General features: G+C 39.3%; 2 protein-coding genes across 9 annotated transcripts in view; both read right to left on the bottom strand.

The window, feature by feature from the left end:
• Positions 1-1,394: 1,394 nt before the first annotated feature.
• Positions 1,395-7,611, bottom strand: LOC111845480 (cytochrome P450 3A30-like). 2 transcript variants are annotated; one of them, XM_023814925.2, is made up of 14 exons: positions 7,467-7,607; positions 7,291-7,379; positions 6,736-6,829; positions 6,557-6,609; positions 6,317-6,416; positions 6,102-6,215; positions 5,582-5,670; positions 5,288-5,436; positions 5,068-5,195; positions 4,741-4,816; positions 4,266-4,426; positions 2,828-3,054; positions 2,473-2,635; positions 1,395-1,958 (listed from the first exon to the last, which is right to left on the bottom strand). In XM_023814925.2, the coding sequence occupies exons 2-14, from the start codon at positions 7,359-7,361 to the stop codon at positions 1,884-1,886; spliced, it is 1,500 nt and encodes a 499-aa protein (XP_023670693.1). In that variant the 5' UTR covers positions 7,362-7,379; positions 7,467-7,607; the 3' UTR covers positions 1,395-1,883. The 2 variants fall into 2 exon arrangements, with proteins under 2 accessions (XP_023670693.1, XP_023670692.1); XM_023814924.2 differs by having other exon boundaries at positions 7,291-7,611.
• A 9,034-nt stretch (positions 7,612-16,645) lies between these two features.
• sdk1b (sidekick cell adhesion molecule 1b) overlaps positions 16,646-18,369 on the bottom strand; it is a 302,231-nt gene continuing 300,507 nt past the window's right edge. For all 7 annotated transcript variants that reach the window (XM_023814919.2, XM_023814921.2, XM_072712548.1 and 4 more), the window contains one exon: positions 16,646-18,308. In XM_023814919.2, the coding sequence (XP_023670687.2) occupies positions 18,036-18,308 (273 nt within the window). In that variant the 3' untranslated portion in view covers positions 16,646-18,035. The remainder of the gene's footprint in view (positions 18,309-18,369) is intronic.

Genomic DNA, 18,369 nt, shown 5'->3' with positions numbered 1-18,369 from the left:
TCCTCAAAATGAAAATGAAAGTCCGTGTCCCGAGAAGGACGTTCTGGTCATCAAATGAATATAAAAGCTCACACTTGGCATTAATGAGACAGAGTAGCAATTACATTTTCTCATCAGTTTGACCAGATTAGAGAATTCAGTATTTGCCATTTATAGAATGTAAAACGACAAATTGATTAAACGCTTTGAAACTGGAGTTCCTGGAAGATACGTAGTAGGCCTATGTGCAGAACAGCTGATAAATTGATTAACGGCAATTGCAACTGATTTTGCAACTAGTGCTGTTGTTAACAGCTAGCTTAGAAGATACAGTGTTTTACTCTGGTTTCCTGGTGCAGTTAGGCTAAGTGGTGTCTTTACATTGCCTCTAGAGTACTGTGTGTGCCTGTGCAGGGTGTAGCGCAGCCTTTTGCCATATGCAGTATGTGGGGTAGCTTATATGTATGGCCGTATTTTGGTGCCACCCTGTGGCCATTTTTAAAAATTGATTATTTACAGAGGGTGTGGCACACTTGCGCAGTGCTGTGCGGGGTAGGTGTTCCAACCCTGCCGGCCTCCCTGTGTCTGCCGTTTGAATGCTCTCCCTTTGTCGCGTTGGTTTTTCTGGGTACTCTGGCTTCCTCTTGTAGTCCAAAGAAGTACACGTAGGTGGACTGACTTGTGTAAACTGACCGTAGTGTGCCTGTATCTGCCGTGTGATGGACAGAATTTGGGGGCGGGGCAGTCAGTGTGCTCCCCAGCCTTATCCATTACTCTGCCTGGAGTAGGCTACAGATCAGCCACAGATGCCCCTTCCGCTCAGCTGGATTCCGCTCAGATTTCTAGAAGCCTTTTTCTCCTTAATATTTATATAAATGTGTGTGTGTGTGTGTATATATATGTGTGTTTATATATATATATGTGTGTGTGTGTGTGTGTGTGTATGTGTGTGTCATCTGAAGAAACGACACATAACGAATATTGGTCTCATTCACCACCACATGGTGTGTTCAGAACCAAATACCTATGTCAGTCTGCATATTGTTTGTGAGGAGTTACCATAGAGTCTCCAAAGCATCATTACCTGGAAGAATTTGCGCTTTTCTACCCTAAATTAACAGCATGATTCATTAGCTAGTTTGACAGTCATTTTGAACTAATTAATGTTACAATTAATAAAACAATAATAGAATAAAATCAGTAAATCCATTAATCCATTGATAATAAACGATGACAAAATATGAGTGGCGTTGTCGATCGGTAGTGATGCATGCATGCTCTGATGCATGTTTGCCATCCACTCGTGTGTGGCTTTCATTCCACCATATTTTTGTGTTCTTGATTCAAGTTCTGCTTGCTCATGCACTAACCGTCTGTGCCTGCAAAACAACCCTTTCTGTTGTGGAGTCATTCCATAAAAACAATTGCTTATTTAATTTGAGAGATCTTTCAAAAATAGACTGAGTAACACGTTTCAGAGTTAGTTCTTCTTAAAAACTGAACATCCCAATTATATAATTAGTATTACTAATATTAACTACTCGACAGTGGTCCTGGACAGAGCATAGAAGAATAGGTAATTTTACAAGTATGAGAGTAACATAAAGGTGTTGCTGGAGTGTAAAACACAGACACATGGTGAAACACTGCCAGGAAAACACACAGATATGAAAATATCCCAACAGTACATAAACACAAAAATAATATTAGAAAACTTAAAACTTTCAAGAAATATTTTCAGAAAATTACATTGAATGAGTCTTTTCATTGTATAGCTATACTTATAACATTAGGCTAATGATTGGGGAAAATACCAGTTAATTTGTCTCAGACAAACAAAATATATGTAGGTTTTATACATTTATATGCATTCACTTTTCATTATTAATGGCATCTTGGAAGCATCAGCGTGGGATGAGTTTCAGTTTTATTGGACTTTTAGGTGCAAGCAGTCCTTGAATGCCCAGTTCAAGTGGTATCTGAAGCAACAGAAACGAAAAAAGAGCTGAAATTTCCCAATGAAATACTAAACAAGTGGAACATTTGAAATTTCTTTAGCTCCAAACTCCATATTGAATAAGTCTAATCAATCTTCCCAGTTATGTAATAACCTGTAAATTACAAAATTTCACTCCGCCTCATTTGAATAAATTTAATAATTCTTGTACTGTTATTGTATTCCTATATTTTTTTGTTGTAATTTTTGAAATACTTCATTCATCTCTACTTACAGTTTCAGAAGGTTGCACATACTGATAATGTACTTGACCTTTTCAATCAAAACATTTAACAAGATTATTAACCAAATTCCACTGACATGTGAAAGGCAGAAACGGCAGTTGGCGGTTGCCAAAATGGCAAATTTCGTAGCTAATTTCGTGGCGGCAGATTGATGCAGTGGATTGACCGAGTGATGATTCTTGATAACAGCGATGGAAGTGACGGGAAAATTGCAAACAACATATTAATGAGTAATGAATCAACACTACTCACGGGTGTCTCTTTGCCCACAACAACGTCGAAGTTCTGAAGGATCTCAACTATAGCCAGTTTCACAAGGATAAGAGCGAATCTCATTCCAATGCAATTGCGGGGCCCAGCTCCAAAAGGCAGATATGAGTATGGATCTATGCTCTCTTTGTTCTTCTTATTAAACCTATTAAGCAGAAAATATGGATGCAAAACAAGGCATAATGACAAATTTATCAGAAATGTAAAGAACAAACATATTTTTAAACAATGAGATGAAGTCTGTTACTCAGCAAATGAATAATATAAGATTTACTTGTTATTGAGTTCTGTTTGGCAAATGGAAATGTATTAAAGCAAAATGTGCATAAAAACTAACCTCTCTGGGTCAAAGTCCTCAGGATCAGTCCAAACATCGGGATCACGGTGTAGGGCAAAAGTCGGGATCATGACCACAGTTCCCTTGGGAATGATGACCCCATTAATCTCAATGGTCTTTTTGCAAACCCTCTCAAGACGGCCTGCAATGGGGTAAATCCGCAAGGATTCGTTCAAGACCATGTCGAGGTACTCCATTTCCATCAATTTGTCATATGTCACTGGGGCCTATGGAAAACAAGCAAATTACTTATGCATGTAGCTAATATGTTAGCATATAAAACACTGGGATCATGAATAGAATCTTAATACATAATACTAATATACCTTTAGTTACACTGACCACATTTAAAATTTTCAAGCTAATGAATCTACGGTAGACCAAGGGTCTTCTTCTGTTCAATGTGGATGCTTCTAAACTGCCAATAAAATATTTATTGAAGAATAACTGTAATATTATAAGTTTAGTCTTATTTAAACTAAGGTATCCATTTTTTCCTAGTACATGTTTTCATAGTAAATTCGCCTGTGTTTCCATTCTTTTAAACTCTTGAAGATATTACAGTTTTGAAATGTTTGACACATGTGGCGAAGGGGTCTCACAGCTGGGGGTAATATTAGCCAACCTGGGGGGGGGGGTTCTTTGTAAATTGTTGTGAATGTCTGTTATCAAAACAGGCTCTCGGTAAAATCACCTTGGTAGCTTGGCAGCTTCCACTGCTATAGGTTTGACAGTTTTGTATTTGATAATTACTTTATTTACACTATACTTAGACTAAATTGGCTTTGACTAAGCATGTTAGCCAGCATTACTGTAACTGTGACCATACTGACAACAATTGATCTACACTTGGCTTTTCCTGATGGGATGACATCGAACAGGAGGAGCAGTGTATCACTGGCTACATCATTCAAAAATCTTCAGTGCATGATGTCACTGGAGCTATACCCTCAAGGGTCTGCCAATCGTACCCTTAGCTGTAGGTAACTGTACCTTTTAAGGTAAAGAAATTGACTCTGAGGAACATTTCTGTACCATTGTTGGTACATTAATGCTGTTTGTACCTTTGGGATGTTCCTCAGAGATTTCTGTACCTTAAAAGGTACAATTGCAATGGTACAGCCCCAATGTCAAGCAAAGGTGAGAGTGTACATGAAGTGTTCATAAGTCAAACTAACAGTTACTTCTGAAAATAAAACACTGAAGCGGAGTATACCTCTTTCCTCTCCCGTTTTTCATTTAATTGGAGTTTGCTTAGATTAGCTTTTAGGAGTTTGTGAGAAGGCCACGTTAATCTCAGCCCCAATAAACTTTATGGCTGAAACCCCATGACTGTGCTGTATGGTTCTGTTTACCAACCCTATGGGGGCCTCACATGCGCCTCAGCTTTTTGACCCTTGTTCTCTCTGATTGGCCCCTCCCCCTGTCATGCAGTCACCTTATTGGGAAAAGTCTCATCGATCTCGTTTTGTAGCCTTTTCATGACTTCAGGGTTTGTGGCCAAGTTGTAGGACAGGAATGACATAGTGCTGCTGGTGGTCTCGTAACCGGCAAAGATGAAGATCATGGATTGAGAGAGGATCTCGTGGTCTGTCAGTCCTGAAGATAGAGACCAAAACATAAGTAAGAGAGAAAGATGCATGAACACATTGACACTACATTATGTCTGGCCAACATTTACAGCAATACATCTACTGTTCATTATATTTCTTGACGACCTGCTTTCATTGTGGCTTCAAATAATGCAGATAAACCCAGCACAGTGTTAAACCCCTATATCTTTAACTATTGACCCCCCCCCCCTTCCATTGCTTATATTAATAACCAGTGTCTTCATAAATTAATTAAAAAAGTAAAAGATGTCCAAAGTTGAAATTCTCACTTAATCATAAAAATTCACATTTCTTAAATACCTTTTACTTCATTTTCATTACATTCCTTTTCTGTTATCTGAGAGTCCACCATCAGCTGTAAGAAGTCCACTCGATCCTAAGTAGAGGAGTGACATTTCACTAATGATCTGGCCGTGATGTTAGTAGCAAGACCATCTTCATTATGCATCACCTAAGATGCTAGTCTGTTATGGCTCTGCCGTTTTGTATTATTTTTTTAAAAGATTTTTGCAATTTAATCTCTGTGTTGTAGCAATTATGATTCCAGGAAGTCCCTAAGACACTAAGAGTAGGCTAATGGATATAGTTTGTTCTGATGTATTACTAAAAATAAGAAAAAAACTTTACTTTGTGGACTTTAGTTTGACGTTCAGCCTTTATTTTCTGAAGAGAGGCGTAAAAGAAATCAGTCACAGAGGAAGGAAAGAAGGTGAAATCCAACTTCTCCAGCAGCGACGTCATGAAAGGAAAAAATGCTGCACAAATAAAACCATAACATTCAAAAATGAGACGTGCATGGGAAAGTTTGTCTACCAAAATTAATATGAACAAATGAAACTTCTATTACCAACAAAGAGAAAAAGAGGATTGAGAAAATCGAATTTCAGCATTTTCTTGATGTTGGTGACAAAGGGGTCTTTGGGATTGTTGAGAGAGTCAATGTCAATGCTGAAAGCTGTGCTTGTCACAGAATCCATACTATATGCACCAAAAAACCTGAAGAAAAAATGAGGAAATAGCTTCATTCTTGCAAGGTACATTCTAGTGTGTAATTCCACACCCAGGCAAGGGTGATTGTATGGTACGTGATACAGTATAATCGCTGTGAACCACGAGTAACAGGTACTCGTTAGCTACTCACTCTTTCATTTCCACCGATTCATCCTTGTCAGCTGTCTTCTTCAGGTTCTTCACTAATGTACTGGAATGTTTCTTCATAATCGTAAACATCTGAAAAATGACAACAGACATACGCTGACAGGTTACTTCTATGAACTATAGGTGACTTCAAATGAATGTTTAAGTTTGGATTTAGTATTAAATGTTTGTTGATACAGAATTATGTAATGGATTGTTAATAATACTGTAGATGTACATTTAAAAATATCTGTACTTTAAAATCTTTGTTATTACGCAACAAATAAATTCAACAAATAAGTCAAATCTTAAATACAGTAATATAGTTTGAATTTACATTATAGAAATGTATATTTGTTAGGGATTTCTCGTTTCTGAATGAGTACTAAGTTCTTTCCTGTTGACATTATTATTACTGTAATTTTCTACAGTTCATTTATCTACTGATATGAAGTCATCTCTAATCTAGAAACACTACTCAAGGTTCACCCGGGGCTTGGTTTGCTGAGTGCTGTTCCACTCACCTCCTTGAGACGACCGCTGGTGAAGGAGGGAGAAAGCACACTGCGAATTCTCTTCCACTGCTCATCCTCTGCGAGAGAGATGGCATCATACAGGGGACCACTGAGGCCAAAGTTCTATAAAACAAAGAGTTTTAAGCAATTTTAGACTTACAGGGGCTTTTGCAGGTGCTTTATCATTTATAAGCTGCAGGTGGAATTAAGTGATATTGCCTTACTCGTCTATTAGTAAAGAAGGAGTAGCATTCTTTGATTAGTATGGTTTTGACCATTCCTGGGTCCGTAATAGCCAACACAGGCTGTCGTCCATCATATATTCTACAATATAAAACAAATATAAAAAGTGAAGCCGCATCAGCACAGTCCTGATGTCTCAAATATACATGTATGTATCACAAAGCTCTACTGCAAACGTCTTATTGATTGATCTCTTTGTATGATTGGGGAGGAGTACTCACCCCCATATTTTCCCATATTTTTGGAAACAGTCCAAATCGTAATTGAAGAAGCCCTAGATATATTAAGACGATAAATGTGAAGCAATACAATAATTTCCAACATGTTCAAAATGTTAACATTTCTAAACAACAGAAGGCATTTCATATGGATGAAACCTGTATGTATATTTCAAATGTACCTTGCGGTATTCCAAAAGTGTCCCAATAAATGGGAGGGGCTTTGGCCCTGGAATTCCCAGCTTTTTAAAGAATCCAAAAGGCCAATATCCATAACTGTCAATAACAAATAAAGGGTTACAGTACACACGAGAAGTGAGGAGTTTAATCGTGTTACAAAGCAATAAAATCTCTGAGCATTTACACTCAGAAATAACTCACTCACTATACTTTTCAGATGAAAATTACCCATAATTTTGTATATATATATATATATATATATATATATATATATATATATATATATATACATACATATTAGTATACATGGTAAGCATGTAATACATCAAGTAAGGAAAACTTATCAATTGTACAGTTAAATATTACTGCAATTCAAAAAAAAAATCAGCTACATCCAGGGTAATTCAGTTTAGGAAAAAATAACATGAACAAGTAAATTAAAATACTATTATGCTATTTTATGAAGCCCTAAGATAGCTGCAAAACACAACATTTTGTTTATATATATGTGTGTGTGTGTGTGTGTGTGTGTGTGTGTGTGTATAGATAATACTCACGCGATAACTAAGGTGATTAATAATAAAATCAGGGTCCAGGTCTCTGCTGAGAAATACCAAGCGTAGCTCATGGTTCAGTCCTCTCCTGCCTTTCGAAAAATATAGTGAAAGATATAACCAGAAATGGCGTTTCAACTTCTCAGCAGCACTGTATGGCTCCGGCGGCTTTTAAAAACCTTATCAGGACGGGACTGCGTTGCTCTGTTAATAATTTACCAGCAACTTTTACTGCCGAAAGACAAACACTCCTGATCACGTAACGCGCTCTGCCTCCGCTTCGAATATCATTCTTTGTTCAGTCTCACGTGTCATGTTAGTGTCTCAGATTTACATGCCTTATATGGAGATTTCCCCTTGCCCGAAATGTAATTGTGAAATAATAGAAAAACCCGAAATTCATTATGTCAGAGGGCTTTGCTTAATTTGGAGTATAGGACACCTACTCATTGTTGTACAAAGAAATCCACTCCTTCCCCTTAACTCTTTAACTACCAAAGACCTGACAGCCTTCACTTTGTATAGACGAAGTTTACCTTAAAACCGTAAGAAAACATGAGAAACAATAATATATCACTGAAGAGCCATAATTACTTCCCGGTGTTCTATCCATTAGTCCTACCTTGTCGAGTTGTCTTAGCGCGTTTCGGCAGATGTATCTATCGATCGGTGCTACCCTACTTTATCAAAGCATCCTACCTTTATTAGATACTTCGATGGCCAATTTCGATACACTTAAGTACTTTATAAGGATTTACTGTCATAAATACGTGAGTGACAGTGACACATCAGCCTTATGTCAGGTAATTCTACATATCACATACAAAACATTGATAGTAAATCAGCGTGATACTGATAGTAAAGTGTGGTGAATTATTTAATGAAATATTAAAATAGCATGAACTTTCTGTTCTGTTCACCTGTTCCTTTCAAATGTTATTTTATAATGAAATTCACAGACGTTTAATCTCCAGCGGTTAGCTGTCATATTAAAATAACAAATGGCTATGTTTGATGTATGTGCTAATTCACTGCCAATAGGAATAGAGCTTAATTATGAAGGTGTTCACCTCATACGTTTCATGTTGTAAGACAAATGTAACGATGAATAGAAATATTATGAAAAAGTTTTTTATTTCAATTTTATAAGAATCAAATTGAAATGTATGGAATATATCAACCTTAAAAAAGAATGTCATATCTGAAACAATAGAACAATGACAGAACGTGCACTGTGGGTATGTTCTTCACTGTGCATTTTCACACCGGCACAAACATTAATCATATATCTCTGATGGGAGATAGGGGGTTAGAAACTGTTTCATAATTATACCTTAAGTGTTTGGGTTCAAGGGGTGGCATGGTGGTGCAGTGGTTAGCACTGTTGCCTCACACCTCTGGGATCTGGGTTTGAGTCTCCACCTGGGTTACATGTGTGTGGAGTTTGCATGTTCTTCCCATGTCGTCATGGGGTTTCTTCTGGGTTCTCCAGTTTCCCCCCACAGTCCAAAAACATGCTGAGGCTAATTGGCATTCTTAAATTGCCCATAGGTGTGCCCTGTGATGGGCTGGCCCCCTGTCCAGAGTTGTGCCCATTGCTTCTGGGATAGGCTCCAGACCCCCTGTGACCCAGTAGGGTAAGTAGGTTGGATAATGGATGGGTGTTCAGTTAAGAATGTTCCTTTTTGAAATATTAACTGGCCGAGTCAAGGTATTATAAGTATTTTCCTTTGGGGACAGACCTTTTCAGGCAGGAGTGAGTCAAGGTATTATAAGTATTTTCCTTTGGGGACAGACCTTTTCAGGCAGGAGTGAGTCAAGGTATTATAAGTATTTTCCTTTGGGGACAGAAAAGGTCCCCAAAAAGGTCCCCTTTTCAGGCAGGAGTGAGCAATTTTTGCAGTGAAATTAGGCTATGCCTATCTTTTCCAAATAATAGGCCTATTTGTTTAGTTTGCACTTCACTCTTAGAAATAAACATTAATTCTCCTTAATAAAAGAAACAAATTAGAAAGTGAAATGTTTTCTTTATATGTGAAATAATTTCTTTTGGTTTGAAAAGCATAATTAAAAGATCTGTAACAAAACTTCCATCAAAAACAAGACTGAGTGAAATGATTTGCAAAAAACAAATTGTATTATTTTTGTCTGTAGCTTTTTAAAAATTATGTGTGAATATAAAGTGTTCAATTCATGGCATATAATATGATGGTAGGATTATGTTTATGAAAAAAACAATAATTAACAACAATGTGACAAGAGCTCATTTTGAATAATGGTATTTGTATATCAAAACAGAAGTTCAGTGATAATACACATTATCAGCCTTTTTCATCCACATCCCTGCCCTAAAACCAATGAAGTGAAAATCAACATTTTCTTTGCACATGTGCAGTCTTTGTGTAGCTGCTCTTCTGTCAGAAACAGCTGCTACTACTAAGTTGTACCTTCATTCAAACTAGCGATGCGATTTGCCCAGTGAAGTGCTTAGCAACAAAACTACACAAGCAAAGCAATCAAAGTGCAAATGTTAAATAACGTGTTCTTCATGTGTCCTTTAAGATGCCATAGCTCGTTACTCAAACACACACAGTAAGTGTTTGAATAAAAATCTGTGTAGTACTGAAGCGGTTACCCGGCCCCATCAAAAGCCAGCATGAGCCTATATTACCTCATTAACGAATCGAGTATCCTATTTAAAAAACGATTAAAATCATTCAAGAGAGATAAAACTAATTGTAATTAGCGGTCTATTGAGAGGTAAAGATTACTTCTGGTTAATCCCATTGTTAGCCCATACAGCTGCCTATTATGCTCCAAATAAACTTTTTTTTTTTTGCTCAGTGTAATCGACTGACCCAGTTTAACACAACTAATGACCACGGTAACTCCGATCTTCTGGGGTAAGCTGTTCATAGTTATCATTGTATTATTACTATTTCAATAGGTGTTGGTCATTTTTTAAAAACACAAATAAGGATAAAGATTGCATATAAACACAATGGACACCAGTAAGGTTATTATAGACGATATGCTTATTAAAGATGGAAACATATCTGTATTATATTATATTAGGAATTCCCCAAATCCCCATTTCTCTAAGTGGTCCTGCATTCTAATGCCTTTCCCAGCATTATATGCTGGTAGCATGTTATAAGGGATGCAGCCCCCCTCCCCCCACCCCACTAACAATATATAATTTTATAATTGTATGCATTTAAGGGCCCCTGTAAAGTGCTGCCCCCCCCCCCCATCTGCCAGGGTATCCATGCCCATACTGCGCCCCAGTGGGCTGTGATAAACACACTTACTTCATGTTGGACACCAGAAAGGATAATGCGAGTGTCCCCACAGTGAATTCTTGGGAAAATTTACAGAAACATTAAGTTAGTCATAACTGGGGGCTGAATATTTATGTTATATATTTACTATTTGTGTATAAGAGGAATCTCCCACTTTGCTGTTTTTTTAATGAGACCTGGAAATTTTCCAAGGGCTGGACTCTTGTGGATTAGACAATTATGCATTATGCATCACGGACTGGTTTAACCTACTGGTTACTTTGCTGGCTCCCATTGGGTTAAACAAAGGTCACGGACAGGTCAAATAATCCCAGAGACTCTTAAATGGGATGTGGAACTGGGCAGTTCAGGGCCACGACGGAATTTGTACAGATGGCGTGCTTTGCCATCTAAATGTTTGATGGATTTCCTCAGAACAGAGAAACACTTACAGAATGGGAAAAGGAAAGGCCTTTAATTTCCATCCACCAGTCTTCCAATGGCTTATCCAGTACAATAGGGGTTCAAAACCCCTGATTCATGGCCAGTATCCCACCAGCCTGTGGAATGCTGGGGAGTTGGGGGAGGAAGGTGTTATTTTCCAGAAATAAACTACATATTTTCAGGCCACACCTTCATGACATTTATGCTCTCTGATCGCATTTGAGAAACCCCCTCCCAACCCCCCCCCCCAGTTGATAAGTTTTATCTACCCCTCCCCTGCACCCCCATTGGCAAGGACCCTTTACTGTCTGCACCCCACCACTCCACCCTGGTCAGCAAGTTGTACCAATTAGAGAAACCTTCGCACAACATATGCTGGTCCAAGGTCAAGGTGATATCAGCTACCACAAGAGCCAAATGACTTTTTCAAACTCACCACTCTTAAAACTCAGTTGTGGGTTAAAGATGTAGCTGTTTGTCCTGCACCTGTCGAAAATCACGTCTGACAACAGTCACTACAAGCTGAGATATTAAAATCTAAACAAGCATACTCACAGTTTAGTGTAAGAAAGAACCTGACCTCACCTTAATAACATTTCACAGTAGTGCTGTAGTATTTCTGAAACTTCACTTCTTTCAGAGATTCAGAGATTACTTAAGTAGACAGCTACCTGTTTCCAATTCTGTGTCTTTGTTTTAAAAAGTGTAAATCATTAGCACTGGGCTCCACCTCTGTAATCAAAATTGCATCCTCCCCCCCAATATTCTCAGTTTAACTGCAGTGGTTCATACTTTCAAAGAATACATATCTCTCCATACTGGAGAAGAAGATTAATTCACAGATATTAATCAGTTTAGTACCTTGTTAACTGTCAGATTAATACAATCAAGCATACATTTTATTCTTTATTACTTTTGCTATATAATCCATTTTCTTAATTTTTCACTTGGCAGGGAATAGCACAAGGTCTGGCCATAAAATAATATACGACAGATTGACCTGGTTTCCCAGGAAATTAAGCAGATCATGATCTGGCTGTTAAGACTGATGCATGTCACCCGGGCAACCAGCAGCAAAATGGGGCGACTGGGTACCTGAGGCTGACAAGGAGTGATATCCTGCCCGGGGTATGGAGGCCTGCAAGGGACAAACAGCGCGTAGCTGACAGCCAAACCCTGAAGGATGGTGGTGCTCAGTTAGATAAGAACAGAAAGGACCAATAATAGCAATATAAAGCAAAGTAATAAACTAGACATAGAGCAAACATGCTGCAATCATATCCTCCACAGCTGAGTTTTTAAATCACAACATTCTGCTAACAATCTGCTCTAGTGGTCATAGACGACTATTTAGTTATATTATTTGACAGGAAATGACATCATTAAGCTATCTTCAAACAAATAACAAATTAAATGGCAGAATGTCTATTATTAATGTATTATACTGTCCCAGAATCCAATGTGATTTGCTGAATTTGTTGAAAGAAAAAAAAATCTTTGATTTGTTTATAAATTAAAGCCATAGGTTTTAAAATCCAAAAAGTTTTATTTCTCTATATCTAAACCAAAATATTAGGTTTTCTAATGAAAATGGCAACATATAGATGAGTGTTTCCTAACCTGGCCCCCAAACAGTCCATGTTTTTGGGAGGGAGGAAAGTGGACCGTCTGTGGGTTCCTAAGGACTGGGTTGGGAAACAGTTACACCGATAACCAGAACAATCTAAATATTTCATTATTGTTATGTATCAAAGATTAAATGTAGTAAATCCATCCATCCACCTTACGGCTTATCCTGGTCTGGGGTGTGGGGCAGCAGGAGCCCAGCCCAGGCATCATAGGGCACAAGAATGGGCTACAGCCTATGTAGCATCAATTAACATTAATAAACACAACAACAATCGGCTTATCTTTTTGTGGGAAATAAGTCCTATCCATCCATTTTCTGTAACTGCTAATCCTATTCAGGGTTGCAGGGGGTCCAGAGGCTACAACACAGGGAACGACCCAGTATGGGGCACCAATCCATTGCAGGGCACACGCACGTACACACACACACACACACACACACACACACTCCAATTAACCTCAGCTTGTTTTTGGACTGTGGGGGGAAACTGGAGTTCCCAGAGGAAACCCCATGATGACAGGAGACCATGCAAAGTCCACACACATAGAGCCATGGTGGAGGTTCGAACCTTGGTCCTAGAGATGCGAGCTAGCAGTGCTGATCACTGTGTCACTGGCCACCCTGGAAGTTAAGTTCCATGTTGATTTTGTAATATGTTACTATCTAAGACCGCCTCAGTTTAAACAAACTGAATGTCACTTGTCAGCTGTTAGCCATACTGGACAGTTACCAGGGGACTTTACTCGTCATGGTTGTGGGCTCCAGTGTTTCCCCAGACCAGGATGTGCAGTGAGCCTGTCCTCCTCGTGTCGGTGTGGAATTCCTCCAGGTGTTCTGGTTCATCCCAAAGTCCAAAGATATGTCACTTTGCTGGCCCAGTCGCAAAATTACCCTTAGGGTGTGACTATGTTAGTGTGTCCTGTAATTAACTGGCATCCCTTCTGCAGTGTCCCCCACCTTCTGTCCTGTGGGTTCCTTCCCAAAAGAGAGGGGCTATGGAGGACGCATCCATTAATTTAAAAATAATTTAAAAAATAACATCATTAATTTTGGTACTTTATAATCATTTTGTGTGCGATGTCAAAGTTCACCATGTGCAGAGTTAAGTGATAAGGCTGAGAAAAGATAGAGGCACTACAGCAAAAGTATGGGCATGGTAACTAAGCACGAACTAGATGAAAGTTGAAATATGTTTGCCATAAGATGAGAAAGCTTTTAGTGGGTTTCAAAAATCTTGGAGTGAGTTTTTTCCGAAACTACATTTTTTTACTGTACCTCTTTTGTCTGAAAGATAGGTCTTTGTAAATAACTGAACCCAGTAAGTTGATAATGGAAAAAAAATAGGTACTGTAGCAGGTGAATTAAATCACAGAGCCTAGTTAGGCACAACAAAGTCACATATCAGTGACAATAAATGAGAGGTATAGTCACTCCTTCACATTCGTGAAGGTTAGGGGGTGGAAGATCCACGTAAATGTGAATATTTGAGAATAATACTTGTATCCATTAGTAAAAGAGTAAAATTAACAGCACTGCAAAGTTTAAAAGTTACTGTGAGAAATGCAAGATTCCAAAGTCACAGAGACAGCTGACACGTGAGTGAGGCTGGTCACTGAGACAAAGGTGTGAGGCGTCTCCAAGCCAGGATACACAAATCCCACCGTTCTTTGTGTTTTGTTTTTAAACCAAAAATAACTTTTATTATTAAAGATGTAGTATGGACATTCACTAAAAAATATTCTAAAAACACTAATATTTACATATGATTTTATGTGATCCAAATAATTCTCAGTATCATTTATATATTTTTGGCCTACGCATCATCCAAAAATATGCCAATTATTTGTTCATAGCTAACTCACGAATCACTGAAACCATCCAAGTCAAATCCGCATATCTGTTTATACTGTATTTTCAGTACTTGACCTTTGTACATACAGTGAATGTTTTATTTTTTTTGCACTGTCAAGGTGGGGACAGCAGCACAGACTGAGTGAACATTATTACTCTCTTGTCACTGCCAACACCTCTGTTGAGGCTACACACAGGGGAGATAAGTACCAATTATACAGAGGAGTAAAACTAAAAGAACAAGTATAACCATTCATAATGTGAAAATAAACAGAACCAAAGCATTATTTTTTCAGTAGTAAATCATGATTATTAGGACAGGTCATGAACAGAATTACAGACATTGTGTAACATTAAAGCAGTGTTTCACAATATGGTCCTTTTTTATTTTTTACTAGGAGCTGGGAGGGAGCAAAAATGTGGACTGTCTAGCATGGAGTTGGGAGGGAGCAAAAATGTGGATTGTCTGTGGATCTCCTCGAGGACCGGACTGGGAAACACCACATTAAAAACAGTCATGTGATTCTGAATAGAAATGTAGAGAATTGAACATGCAACTGATTTGAGGATAATTGTTTAGAGGGAGGCCTACGAATCATTAAATCATCAAATAAGCTTCAAGCAAAATGAGAAGCTCAAATATGAATAAAACAGTAATGTAATGTAAAACCAATAAAAAATGTAACATAGTTTGAAATATGTACTCAATATATTACACACAGGAAACGTAATGTAGCGGCGAGGCCTTGAAAAAGTCACAACACACAACCATGGCTACAAGTTTTTAAGAACTGGCAGAGAGATGAATCAAGTTTCTCAATTTCATACTAAAGAAAGACTTCATTCATCCAGCATTAAACCCCAGTCCTACTCTGGAAGCCTTTCCTACCAAGACTCTGGCTCTCTTTCACACTGTGGAGGGATAACATGGAATTAGAGAGCGGCACAGGTCCTGCTGCTGCTGGTCAGCGGCCTGCTGAGCTGGTAACCAGCTTAAAGCCTCCTCCCCGCGGTGAAGCTTCACCGCTTCCGGCATGGAGCAGAGCTGAGCCGCGGTCAGACGTGACCAGGCTCAGCCACCTGGAAGTAGCTTCAACTCGCCTCCCATTCTCAGAGGATTAGCAAGCCATTCAGGAGGAGACCGTGAGGGTTTGCCGACGCCGCTGGAAATCCTGACGACGGAAGGCATGAAAAGCACGGCAGTATCCAACGACAAGAAGTCTTACTCTGCACAGCATCACAAAGCTTCACAGTGCCATTTTATTTCAAGAAAATCAAAGAATTATGTGAAAAGAGTATTAATTTCCTCTGCATAAAAGTATTCATTAACAGAGTATAATTAATTACCCACCTATATATTAAGAATTTTGAGTAATGTGTACCCTATGTACTAATGTTCATATAATGTAAAAGAGATATCTCCAGGTTACTTCTATGTGTTTACAATATAGAAGAGAGTTCCTTAAATTCCATCTGCAGTAAAAGCATCACAGCTGGTTCACCATCTGGATAACTTAATCTTGGCTTGCGTAGCTGCTTAGTTTTTGCTTCAGGACAGCGTCACACTCAGCTGCACCGTCCCGACATGAGCTCCAGGAGCTGAAGGCTGCGTTCCAGAGAGCTTCACTGCTCCCGGCGGCCCGGCCCGGCGGTGAGTCCTGGCACAAGGACGGAAAACGTAACTGCAACACCTGCCGTTCACGCGTGATCGCGAAATGCTTTGTCTTTGTGCGACACATCCACCATTTTCCAGCACGCGTTCTGCGGTATCATTCAGAAGAGCAAATGAAAGAAGCGAAGAGAGTCTTGTGAATATGAAGGACATGAAAAGAGATGGTTTAAGTGCTACTGCATCTCGATTCATTGTCATCTTGGTGAGGAAACCCCCTTTATTGTTCTCTGGCAGAACAACACAAGCAGAATCTGAAATAAGGAGTACTTACAGTATAAGGTTACAGAGCCACCAGGATCTACAATGAGCAATTCATTTGAGTTGGAGGTGCGATGAGAAAACTGCCTTAGTTTGTGAAAAGTAAGCTTATATGCCGTGGGTAAAAGAAAGGACGTTCGGTTAGGAATTATCTCGGATTTCAATCTGCTGACAAAAATATATTGAATTTCTCAGTGCTATTACTCCATGGGATCACAGACCTTTCCATTTTACCAGGCATATTTTTTATTTTAAAACTCATTCTCTTTATTGATTTCCATATACTATCACGTTGCAAAAATGGATGGGTGTAATGCATCACTACAGAACTACACCACCTTGGCAAGAACACTACAGTAAAAATTTTTATCTGTACAAAATTTATCCTAAAAATACACATATACAGTACATATTGCTAACCTAAAAAAGCAACAAAGGAACAATGTTTATGTTTTTGCTTGTAAAAGGTAAAAAAAGAACAGAACTAGAAAAAAACTTGCAAATGCACCTTCTTTTTAAAGCAAATTCTGTATGGCTTACGAGTGCAGTCAGTGTGTGCAAAGGTGGTGTTTTATCATACTTTAAACTAAACAAATAAAATTACATTCGTACAAAGGAATCAGAGCAACAAATCTTCAAGTGAACATGACTTTTCACACCAGTAGGGGCTCTTATGTCAAGATTGATGGGAATTGAAAAGCAGAACAGTTCACAAAACATGTCGCATTCGACCGACCTTCCATTTGCGTATGACGTAACACAGACGGTGAACTTGGGACAAGGACAGACAGTTGTTTTTTTAACCACCTTTAACTTGTTGTCACTTACATCCTTTCGATCTGCTCTACCACTCCCCACCGTAGATGACGGGAACTTATGTCCTGCTGCCCCATGGTACATATTTATTTTAATGCAGTTTTGGTGAAGTTCAGTCATCGGCATGTCCGCAATCCCCCTCCAGCCCACCAAGTGCAATATCGCTTTCAGCTTCAGCAGTGAATTGTGGGTAAAATGATTCATGTGACTGAGAGTCATGTGATTACAGGATTGTAAATGTCATTGTCAGAGGATACTTCGAATTAACACACCATCCATAAATCACAATATTGTTTTCTACATATAAACGGCCAAAAGAATCTGTTCGCCGGCTTGTTCTGATGAAGACCTGGAAGATGGGACCTCGAGGAGCCTATTTTTGCAACCAGTCTGTAAACTTATGTTTACGCAGCAAAGGAAAAACGAAAGGTACGTATTGTTTGAAGAATCCACAAAACTGATATGCCGGAACAGCCTCGCTAGGAATCGTCTTTCACAAGGAGTTTCCTATTCTGTTTTGGACAAACGGAACAGATTGAATAGTTTACGTGGAACATTCCTTCATTTCCCCAGAGCAGAGCTGAGCTGTCAGGATTGGAGGGCTTCTCTTACACAGGGCAGAGGTACACTGGGTTACAATATTGTGCAAACAGTAAATCTTTTTTTTCCCCAGATGCGATCTTTGCAAATCACAGCTGTTAGGTGTCAGCACTGACGGATAATTACAGACAGGAAGGGGAGACTTCCTCCTCCCGCTAACGGCCGTATGTGGACACCTGAAGGAGCCCGTCCTTTGTCACACGAATGAGGAGAAGCCGGTGACGGGAGTCCGAGAGCCGGGGGCGGGCTGTCCCGCTGCCGTGTAGGCCCCCCCCACGCTGTGCTGGGTCACCACCGTCTGGTAGTAGGACTCTCCATCCCCGCTGGCGCACTCCTCGTAGGGGTAGGCGGGTGCTGGCTTCAGCCCCTTCTGCTGCCGTTTCCAGGAGTTGTAGTAGGTGGGGTCACTCATGTAGTGGTTAACGAAGGAGTGCTTGGGACGCTCGTCCTCGTAGTCGCTGTCCGTGGCCTTGCGGGAGGGAAGAGGGAACAGGGGAGATTAGCGACTGGCTCCCCGTGCAGGGAGAGGA

Source organism: Paramormyrops kingsleyae, chromosome 5 (assembly GCF_048594095.1).
Source record: "Paramormyrops kingsleyae isolate MSU_618 chromosome 5, PKINGS_0.4, whole genome shotgun sequence".
Taxonomy (NCBI): Eukaryota; Metazoa; Chordata; class Actinopteri; order Osteoglossiformes; family Mormyridae; genus Paramormyrops; species Paramormyrops kingsleyae.
Note: the sequence above shows the minus strand (reverse complement) of the source record. Positions and strands in the feature narration are given on the sequence as shown.